The 11,958-nt window shown below is 35.1% G+C and overlaps 1 protein-coding gene across 1 annotated transcript; it reads left to right on the top strand.

Moving 5' to 3' along the window:
* The first annotated feature begins 242 nt into the window (after positions 1–242).
* LOC127138622 (uncharacterized) lies at positions 243–2,985 on the top strand. Its single transcript, XM_051065104.1, has 2 exons — positions 243–491; positions 2,254–2,985. Exons 1-2 carry the CDS (start codon positions 383–385, stop codon positions 2,589–2,591), a joined length of 447 nt encoding a protein of 148 aa, XP_050921061.1. The 5' UTR covers positions 243–382; the 3' UTR covers positions 2,592–2,985.
* Positions 2,986–11,958: the final 8,973 nt, after the last annotated feature.

Genomic DNA, 11,958 nt, shown 5'->3' with positions numbered 1-11,958 from the left:
CGATATCCCCCAGACTTTTGACATTCGCGCGTAGATCTTGTGATTCCGATATCCCCATACTTTTGAGATTCGTGCGTAGATCTTGTGAATTTTGAAAATAAGTGAAATAATTTTGGAAGAACAGTGTTGTCTTTTCATTCGTAATGGGGGTGTCAAATTAAATTCTGTTAGTTATAATTGGGCCCTATGGCCCATTAGTAGGCATCTCGTTCTTACTTGTGTATCACGAAAAATACAAAAGACAAACTCGAAAATACAAGAAAAAAAGTTATACCGAAACTCAAACCACAACACGCATATCGTGTATCAAGAACTTCGAACATTGTTTCGTATCAAATTTCGCAGTGATCATCATTTTCATCATCGTTTAGTTTTTTATGAAATGACAGCGAATGGGTCTCCTCCACCACGTGCACCTCCAACTGCGTTGCCCATGAAGCGCTTCAAGTTCGTTTGGCGCTTTCTCTTGCTTTCCAATCTTGCACTTGGAGGTCAGTTACATTCTGTCACTTTCCACCTCCACTGTGATTTCACCGTCAATTTCATCAATGGGTCGTTGTTTGTTGCTGTAATCGGAGTCTATAATGTGTTGTTTCTTTGTCAGGTTTCTGCATATCATGTGTTTGATATATTGCCTAATACATCTTTTGTTGCTTTTTTTTCATCGAGATGCCCACGTGGCACCTGCACATGTTTGTTTTAATGTTTTTGTCTTATTGAGCTAGTTGGCTTCTTTAATCTAGGATGAAACTGTTCAAACATTTTGAACGATGTTCATGCCTTTGATTATGTTCTTTCTTTGAAAGGCTTACTATTGAAAGCAATTTGATTTATTTGTTAAATCAGAGATTTTGGTATTCAGGATACATTACATCGCTATGTGTTTCAATATTTCTTTGTGTTTCGGCATTTCATATATAATTCATGGTTGTAATTTGACTCTATCCATATGTTATTAAGACTATGTTTGGATATTTTAAAACAAACGGAGGGGAATGGAATGGAGCGGAGCGGACTACAAATTCAATTCCATTGTTAGGATATTTTGATACGGAACAAAGCCATGTTCTCATTCCGCCCAAATTGGAGGGTAAGAAAATGGTGGTAAGTGATGGAATGGGATGAAATGCATTCCATCATGTTCCACTCCACTCCATTCTCTTTTTATTAATCCAAATGATGGGATATATCTTATTACATTCCATTATGCTTCATTCAATCATATTCCATCAATCCAAACATAGATATATCAGTGTAATAGTGCGAGAGTATTTTTGTCACATTCTTATGAAAGGAGCTTTGGATAATAGATCACTAGTCTTTGTTTGGGTATTTGGGGTTATAGGAGGGAGGATCTGAGGGAAATAGTTGACCATCTCAAGGGTTATCATTGCACTGTTACGGGTCTTGTTTTTTAGTGTCTTTTCTCAGGAAATGAATGCTTAGTCGTTATGTAAATGAATGCATTATGTGATCGAGAGATGGTACTATTTGGATTTGTCTCTTGTTAAAAGGAAACTTAAGGTAAGAAAACTACAGTTGTTATGCCAGTTGGAAGATGTGTTCGTATGTAAATTATGAGTCTGAAAATGAGTGGAACTGTCCTTTTTTTTAAAAAAAATTGGTTCTTTGTTACATTTCATTGATGATTGGTGATATTTATGAGAAAATTGTTGTCTAGTATTTGGTTTTTTTGTTGATAATACCTTGTACTCTACAGTCTGGTGGGATATCTATGTTCAATGGTTCCACCATGTGAAGTCACTGGCCACTTGAATTATTTCTACTGCTATACTAAATTATAACTGCCTCTACAAATTACTGGTGATTTTGTCCCTTACAAAGAGTAGCTGCCCTTTGGACATTGTTTTAGTAAAATTGTGATAAAGTTAATAATGGATGATATGAAAATGGTTAGTTTAACAGATAGTATTTATGGTTTTATTTTGTTAATATCATTTGTTGTTGCATCATAAAAAGTGGAAATGAAAACTCTAGTATATGACTTACATCTGCCTTTATACACTGATTTGTGGGAATGGCTCACTGCTTGGTAAAGTTTCATATGAACTTGTTATCTGAGTTCGTGCAAAAATTTTACATCTATCTATCTATCTCTTTAAACATTTCCTGATTTGATTGGGCCAAACCTAATTAATATTTATAAAAAGGAGAATTAAACACATATAATCAGAGGATTTATTCCCCTAATTTGCTTTTGTTGCTCCATGATTCGTATTTGATAATTCGCAGCTTTTCTGTTTGCAAGGGCAAAACGGAGAGATTCAATGGAGATTCATAGAAAAAAAACAGCACATAGATTGCCCAAGGCCAAAGCTACTGTTGAAGTTCCTCCTGAACTCCCCACAAGTTCAGCGGACCTAAACTATGATGATTTCTTGTTCCCTGTTACAATGCCTGCCGATGTACGGGCTCCAATTCCTGAAGAACAACAGCGTGAAGTTTTCAAGTGGATGCTGGAAGAGAAAAGAAAAATGAAACCAAAGGATGCTATGGAGAAAAAACAAATTGACGAAGAAAAGGACATTCTTAAGCAGTTCCTGCGTGCAAAGTCCATACCCAAGTTTTAACTTCCTCTTAACTCTCGCATTATTAATAACTGATAGATTAAAGTTTCAATCTGATAAATAGGCTCTGACTTTGATAAGCTGGTCTCTTCAGAAGTTCATTATTTGCTGAATTGGAAAGCAACGGGTTAATGGCATTGCATTTCCATGAATTTTAAGGAAGCAAGCATCAACTTAACCTAACTTCATTCTTGTAAGTTGTAACATGTTGTGCATTGAGAGATAAGATAACTGTAGCCTTCGTCTTATTCAATGGAACATAGATATTATGCGAGTATATTACTGTTATATCAACAATTTCGCTTTTTTACTCTTCAACATTTGATTTCTCTGTTGGTTGTGGGCCTGATTGTGTCCCGGTTGCTACTCTAATAAATAATTATGTTTGGATTCATCATTCTGGCTTTCCAAATCGTTCAATGGATTTTATACAGCTAGAAATTGGAGTTTCTTGCTCAGTTCATGGTCACATTGTGATTTTTTCTAAATCCGATGATGAAAACTATTGTTGGGGAAGCCTGTGTATTGGCAAAATAAGATAAAAGAAATGATAGCGATATCAATAACAGAGTTTATGGTAATGTACTATGCTTTTATCACTTGCAGCATACTTGTCATGTGAAACCGAGGAACCTGAAATATTTATATTTCAAGTGGGTCAATGTGCACAACCTAAGTGTTTTTATGTGTGAGAATTTTGATGAGGAGCAGTCATCATAGTACATCATATATGGTAGTCACAATATAAGACATCCAAATTCTATCCAATTGCTGGGATTATCTAACTAACTGCAGTGAATTTGAGTCTCAAACGTCATTCAAGAAGGCCCCAATCTCATGGACATCCTGCAGATGTTATCCAACAGTACTCTGAAAGAGTGGTCAATGTTCACTCGTTGTCATAAAACCAATTTTGTCTAGTCCCCCACCTGACAACGGTAAAATACTGCATTCCTTTATTTAGTTAGAAATAGGTAAATGAAAATGAAGAAACATGCTTGTTATGGTGTTTGGCATCTTGGATCTGAGTTATAGATTTGATTATCAAGAACTGTAAATTTATCATTGTTACGGATATACTAGTTTTGTTTGAGTGCTTGGCATATAGTGATTTAGAGTTGATGGTTTAACTCACTATGTTTCTTATTTGGCCAACTCATATAATACAGTTCTTGTTTTATTGAACTTTTGTCTTTGCTATAATGCTAGGGACCATTTTGATCTCAGGTACTAACTGTCATGTAGCAGTAATTCAAGAAACAAATGCAAAGTTAGTCAGTAACCACATGGTACTTTTCTTCATGTCTATTAAGTTACCAGCTCTATAAATAATGGATCTTATACTATCTTGGTCCGTGAGTATAGTTTTGATATATCATGTTAACTAGGCGAGTAGATATATAAAAGGTTATTTTTATAGCTTTATTTGAAGAACTGATATAATCTTTGTAGTGTTAGATTAGATAAAACACGGATCTTTAAATTATGGTCGGTCTTAACTCTAAAATTTATTGAGGATTATTTTTATCTATAAACACCTTATGACATACGATATGATATGAGATTCTTAACGTATTTTCCTCAAATCTATGATTGAATATTTAGAACATAATATAAATTGTGGGTGATTCGATAGTGGAAACTTGATAGCAGACAATCTAATGAATTTTAAATTAGATACGGATGTCATCTTAGAATTGTGATTGATCCTAACTCAATCTTAGAAACTGACTTGTATGATGATGATTGTCTCAACTTATAAACATATGTTCAAGTCATATAATATCTAATATGAGACTCTTAACATACTCCTTTACGTCCAAGATTGAACATATGGAGTATATATATAATTGGTGGGTGGTTCGACATCGAAAACATTATAGCCAGTGGTCCAACAAATTTTAAACAAGAGTTTAAATAATATTTTAGAAATGTAGTTAAAAATCTAACTCAATTTATAAGATATAAATTGTCTTTATTTATAAATATATGTTCAAGTTATATATTTTCGATGTCTTCACAAAAAAAACAATTAAAAATGAAATTCATCAAAAAATTTATTTGTTTGAACTCCTCTTTTGATATTTTGAATTAAATTTTAAATAAAATAAATCAAAATATATTTTTTAACTCAGAAGAAAAATTATCTTAAAGAAAAATAGAAACAGTAGAATTTATTTTGAAATATCTAGTTGCGAAGCTCAAACCAAAAAGTTATTAAAAATAAAAAATATTTTGTTTAAATTTAATTTTTATTCAATTTAATATCAGAATTGTAGATATAATTAGAATTTAGCATATTAGGTACATTTACTTTGTAAAAAAATATTTCTTTTTTATATTTAACAATTAAAGAACATATCAGCTTCTAAAAAAGGAAATATGTATGAGATTTACACTTATTTTAAAGAGGAAGAAAATACTAATTGTAATTTATTTATTCTTGTTATTTAGGATTAGGACCAAGCTTCTAAATTATTTCATAATATTCCAAACGAAAGATGGAAGTAAAGCATGGGAAAAAGAGCTGTCGAAAAATCTAGGAAAATTTTACCTCGTACCCTTACATTTAGTCTCATACCTCTACAATTTTTTAAAAATTCCAATTCTACCCTTAATTGGTTTTAATCAATTTATCATTTCATTTTTACCATTCAGTTGAAACTTTCAAAAATTACACGTTTCACCCTCGCACCGGAACTCCTGAAAAAAGACTTTCGGTATGTATTTTTTCCAAACCGGAAGACTTCACAAATGACTTTCGGAACACATAAAGCAATGAACCGGAAGTCCTCACGAAAGAGTTCCGGTTCTTTAAGAAAAAAATCACGTTCCGGAAGACTTTTTGAAAGAGTTCCGGTAAACAAAGTTACACATACCGAAACTCTTTGAAGAAGTGTTCCGGTTTGTGTAATATGTGTTCCGGAACTCTTTCAAGAAGTGTTTCGGTTTGCTTTTTTTATTTTATTTTATTTTGCAGGAATGGAAAATCTTCCCCAAATATGTGTAGATACTACTGATGCGTTTATAACGATGGAAAGATTTGGTACACGAGAAGAGGTTATCAGATGGATTAAAGAGGTTGAAATCGATAATAAAGTAACTGTTATTATCAGTCGTTCAGATACTGAAACAAGGAAGAGAGGGAGAAGTAACAAATTAATATTTGGTTGTGATAAAGGTGGGAAACACAAGAGTACTGATAGTGGTACCCAAAGTGCGTCCAAGAAATGTGGATGCCCATTTAAAATCAGGTCGACTCTGGCGAAAGATGGATCTGGTTGGAAGATTGATATAAAATGTGGGTTACATAATCATGGTTTACCTGATAGATTAGAAGGTCATTCCTTTATTGGTAGGTTGACCACAGATGAGAAGCAACATGTCGCTGATTTGACAAAGAGACATGTACCACCTAGACACATATTGCTTTCCTTGCAAGACCGAGATCCTGAGAATGTCACTCGGATTACGCAAGTATACAAGCATAAAAGTGTGATACAAAAAGAGATAAGAGGTCCTAGAAGTGAGATACAACATATGTTTAAGCTTATTGAGGATGCGGGCTATGTCTATTGGAGTAGAAAAAAGGATGACTCGGAAGTTGTGAGAGAGATATTTTGGGCACATCCTGATTCAGTTAAGTTGTTGAATATTTTTCCGATTGTGTTAGTTATGGATAGCACCTACAAGACAAACAAATATAGACAACCTTTGTTTGAAATTGTTGGCATGACATCAACCGAGTTGACTTTTGCTTGCATTTGCGTATATGGAGTCTGAGCAGACAGAGAATTTTTGCTGGGTATTGGAGAAACTAAAAAGAGTTGTTTGTGAAGAAAGACGTGTGTCCACAAGTGATTTTGACAGATAGAGATCTTGCTTTGATGAAAGTAATTGAAATTGTGTTTTCCAGGTCGATTAATTTGCTATGTAGATTTCACATTAACAAAAACGTTGGTGCCAAATGCAAACAACATGTGGTGAATGACCTGCAAAAGACGATAGACAAATTATGGATGGAAGTTGTTTGGGCTAGTGATGATGTTGAGTATGGTCAACGGTTGCATCAACTTGAGCAAGCATGTGTTGATTATAGTGGATTTATTAATTATGTGAAAGACACATGGTTGACTCCACATAGGCATAGATTTGTTGGAGCATGGATTAATCGAGTGCTACATTTGGGTAACACAACGACTAATCGATACGTCTTATAATTTTTTATGTGATATTTTTTCTATGTATTTTTTATGTGTTATTTTCAATATTTTTAGGGTTGAATATGCTCATTGGAAGTTAAAGCAGATGTTAGGAAACAGTATATGTGACATGGTCAAATGTTGGGAAGCTATGAATAACAACTTGAGGTTACAACTGGGAAACATTAGAGCTTCTTTTCAAAAGAGTTTTTACAAAGTTGAGCACGCGCACATAAGTCCCTTTTATGGTTATTTGCGTGGTTCCGTATCTCGAGCTGCTTTGAGACGTATTGCTGAAGAGTTATTGAGAGTTGATTATGTTGGAACTAACAGGAAAATATGTGGTTGTACTCTTAGAACATCTTATGGGTTACCTTGTGCTTGTGAGTTAGGAAGATACACACTAGGTGGTATACTGATACCCATTGATGTTGTTCATGTTCATTGGAGGAAACTAACTATGGAAGTTGAGTTAGAGGTAGGTGCAGATGATGGACCAGAGGTGGATATGACTTGTGCAATGGATGAATTGTGGAAACGATTTAGGTCATTAGAGGGGTTTCCGTTGCCACCGGTCATATTAGATTGGAGGAAATTTCGTTCTCATACATCAACTACTTGGATGTTAGGATTTGCAGGACGTCTACAACATTGGCAATTACTTACACCTGTATTAGCATGAATATGTACTCAAAACATGAATTTTATATTATGTCTATTATATTCAATTCTAAAACTTAATACATAAGTCAATGTGAACGAGAAATATGCAAAGCTTCAAATAAATTAACAAACTGTGGATCTTCCTCTTCGGCATTAACCTGTCTCAGATAGTGATGAATCAATGTAGATACACGAGCCCAATCAGGATCAGATGGTCCTGCGTCATATACAGGAACTGGTACCTCTCTTGGATTGTCACGATGGGGAGAGACCAACCGTGGATGCGAAACACAATAATACCACTCCAGATAACCATCTTCTACATCAGATGGAGTGGTGGCCAGGGTAGTTGGATGGATCACAGCGATAACACTCTGATGGTAACCAATCCAATCAACATCAATATCCGTCGCCATCATACAATCAAGAGGTGGGGATGGAACATACTGCCTGTACCCGAACTGACGTAAACATCTGTCAGGCAAGTATGGAACAACTGTGTCACCCCACTTCAAACAGCCCCTGTAGAGACATATCTCATCAAACAGACACCATGCTCTATGATCCTCAAATGGACGCCATATGACGTCGGCAGGTGTCAGCTCGTCTAAAATAGGTCGTAAATCATCAACCTTCAGGACTCCTTGCCTATACGACCATCTCATCGCTCGGGGAAGACCACAATTATCAGCTGGTTTCCAATTCTCCCCTCTTTTTCCAACAGTTGGAAAGTATTCGTGAATCCAGCACTGTTACAAAATACAAACATAATAAATAAAATAAATTAAGTTAACATATTTTATAAAATGAATCCAACACTTAATAAACAAAATTAAATTATATACTTGTAGGAGAGTAGGATATCCACCGAGCTGTTTGCAACTGTACATGGACGCATCTCCAAGATATTTGTATAGGGTAACTAGTGCAGTTGCTCCCCAACTATATCCCGAACATCTATCTAAGTCCGTAAACAGGAGGAGGTATCGTGCCTCTACAAGTGTAAAGGTCTTATCGGCAAAAATGGTAGAACCCACCAACATCAACAGATATGATCTGGTCGCATATGCCCAGCTGGAAGCAGCTCTATGTTGTACGAATAAATCGTATAACCACTCCAACTTATAATACGATCCCCTGCAGCTACGAACATTTGACTGTGCCTTACCCTGTGACACTCCTAAGTAGTCAACAGCAAGTTCAACAGCTACCTCTTCCATGACATCCTGAGGACTCCAGAAGATACCCTTGATGGGCAAGTGAAGTAGACATGAGACATCATCCAAAGTAATGCTCATTTCACCAAACGGCATGTGAAATAAAGATGCCTCTAGATGCCATCTTTCCACAAATGCAGAGACAAGATTTGTGTCTATCTTGTTCAGACTAGTTCTCTGAAGTGAAGATAAAACAGATCTAGATACCCAACTCTCCATATGTGGTGGAAGAGTCAATGGAACCCTAAATGTCAGCTTCAGTCCATGTCTAGCAACCTTCAACTCTTTCTTTGGACCTCTTTCCTAAAAACAATTAAAACACATATTAGAAAACACAATATAAAATATTCAACTATTATTCATTTTCAAATATATCCCGTTTATTTACCTCACCAAACCATAAATACCGAGCAACATGATGCTCGTACTTCACCAAAAGAGACGTATCGTACGACCCTCCTGGATATCCAGCCGGCTCAGCTGCAGATGAAGATGCGCCCCGGCCTAAAGTGCGGTCTGGAATCCTACCATTTGCACCTCGTCTTCGAACCACTACAAAAAAAATTATTAAAAATTATAAAAAAAAAATTATAAAAAAAAAATGCATCGGAACACTTCAAAGAGTTCCGGTGTAGAAAAGTAAAAGGCTGACTACCAGAACACTTTTTAAAAGAGTTCCGGTTTAGTTCATCCAAACCGGAAGTCTTTAAGAAAGAGTTCCGGTATACAACCAACCAAATCGGAAGACTTTCTAAAAGACTTCCGGTTCAATGCCCCCAAAAGGAAACAAACCGGAAGACTTTAGACAAGTGTTCCGGTATACACTATGTGAACCGGAAGACTTACTCTTAGTGTTCCGGTTTACAATGCCAAAAAATGTAAAATTTTGTCTTCCGGAAGTCTTCAGACGAAAATGGTAAAAAGTTTCATTTCTGAAAAATATACCCTATTTATATAAGGGTATTTTGGTCAAAAAAAATTATATGTAGGGGTGTGAGTACAATTGTAGGGGTACGGGGTAAAGTTTTCAAAATCTAGTACTAAGTTTCTAGGGCCTAAAACCCAATTTTATTTATTAACTCGTGGGTTATTGATCAACGTTCGGAAATATGAGGAGTTTTCCTGCCACTTTTTATTTTATACATGATACCCTCTTATTTCAATAATATTTAAATTATTCATGTGGAAAGTCAAGGTCAAAAATCTGGACGAAATATTTGATAGTTGAAAGAAAAATTTTAGTACTAACCAAAATATCAGGTAGTGTATGCGAAATATCCGGCGCATTAAATATTTGAAAATATCTAAAATAGTACTGATTGTCTAGAAGAAAAAAATGGAAACTATCAGATATTTAATTCATTATTGAAAATTTTGGTAGTTATAAAAGAATGCGCAATTGAATGGAAACGATTTTGCTGACACTTTTATACGGTTGTGATCACACCAACCGTATTGTGTGGTTCAGAATGACTCCAAAGTTGAATAAATAGAGGTCACGTGTGTTGTTAACTTGCATAACATCATACAATGCATATTTTTCAATTTTTGTTTAACACAGAAGTGTACTTCAACGGGATGAAAACTCCCGTAGAGTTTCGGCTTTTGAAGGGTGTCACATGTCTCGCCTCCTTTACTTCCAAACTGAATGAATTGATGTCGGACAATGATAACATAAAAGTGAGAAAGATTGAGTTTCGTGAAGATTAGATTGATACTGATTGCAGGATGAAATACAACCTTATTGAGTTGAAGACCAATGAAGATATGAAAGATATGTTAAAAACATATCACCGTGGGCTAACTAAGGGGCCGATTGAGTTTGATGAGACAAACTCTAAATATATGGACGGTATAATCAAGATGTTGAAATATCCATAATCATCTGGTAGTGTCTAGGTTTTCATGTTCATTATTGTTATTTTATGTTTGTTGTAATGTTAAGTTATGTTCATCTTCCAAACATGCAATCGACAAAATATAATGTGATAAAAAGTACGATGCTAAATAGCCTGAGTCATAAAATATACAAATAATAAAAATCTAAAATCAAATATCTAAATAGGCCCCCTACGGACTATATGTGTTGCCTGCGCTGCCAAACTATAAACCTCGTCACCTGGAATCACCAAACCCATTAGGGATGTTGGTCTGAAATCGTTTTCTTTGTCACTTTTTCCAAACATATAAAGCACATCCACCACCTTCATTAACATTTTACTCTTCTTCACAAACCCACCACAAAATTTTCCTACACTCCCTTCATTTCGTTCTTTTACTGAATATTCCCCTTCATCTTCATAACAAACCATACAAAAAATTTCACCACTTTGTTCAACTTCCACTCCACATATTACTCCCTCAAACAACACACATACTACCTTCCCACGCCGAAAAATGAACCTTCTACCATAACATACTAACTGCTCTATTTCTGGCAAGCAAGCACGCATCTCCGTCCTACAACCATCACAAACACCACTCAACTGTGCAGATCTCTACCTGCCTCCGCCAGCTAACAACCTCAACCTTTGCATCTAACTTCTACATCTACCACTCACAAACCGGATCCGCCACCAAACAACATCCACTCACATTCAGTTTTCGACGAACGCTTCACAACCATCAACATGTTTCAACTGTGGCAAACCACTGCAGCTACAACAATGGGAACCACATCACTCTCTGCAACGTTGGAAAACTCGAGTTCACCTCCCCACCATTTCCGAACGGTAAAGTTTTCTTCTAAAAAAAAATTCACGAGTGTTTTCTTTGATTATAATCTAGGGATATTGATTTATTTTTGAAAAAAAAAAGTTCGATTTGTTGATCATGAAATCAAGTTTTTGAATTTATATCTGTTTGTTGTTGTTTGAACAAGAGAGGGAGAGCATGCATTATACTTTGGGTAATACTAACTTGTGCCAATATAGAAACAAATTCTTGGAAATTGTGTATTGAATTTATTAGAAACTTATAATTAATAATCTTATTTATTTTTTCAATACAATTTTTCTATTTGTGGGTTTCTTAACATGTGCCCTTGGGGCACAAGTTAGCATTACCCTTATACTTTTCATTTACTGCATGTGTGATAGAAGGGGAGAGTTTTGTTTTTATTTATTATTATTAATCAATTTATGCCATGTGTCACTTTATGATTAGTGATGTTTGAATTTTGAAATTTGTTTGCTCATTCTTTAGTTCAGAAGGCGCCACTCTCTCCTCTAGGGTTTAATTTTAGTTTTTTTTTTAATTTTGATTGTCCTCTCTTCTTCTTGATTGGAG

This window comes from Lathyrus oleraceus, chromosome 4 (genome assembly GCF_024323335.1).
Source record: "Lathyrus oleraceus cultivar Zhongwan6 chromosome 4, CAAS_Psat_ZW6_1.0, whole genome shotgun sequence".
Classification (NCBI taxonomy): Eukaryota; Viridiplantae; Streptophyta; class Magnoliopsida; order Fabales; family Fabaceae; genus Lathyrus; species Lathyrus oleraceus.
The sequence above is the reverse complement of the archived record's forward strand: the minus strand, read 5'-3'. Positions and strand labels throughout refer to the sequence as shown.

Bases quoted from the DNA above. Each gene is read 5' to 3' on its own strand.
- LOC127138622 (XM_051065104.1), top strand. From the start codon at position 383: ATGACAGCGAATGGGTCTCCTCCACCACGTGCACCTCCAACTGCGTTG. The intron at 492-2,253 runs GTCAGTTACATT...GATAATTCGCAG, and splicing joins TTCCAATCTTGCACTTGGAG to CTTTTCTGTTTGCAAGGGCA.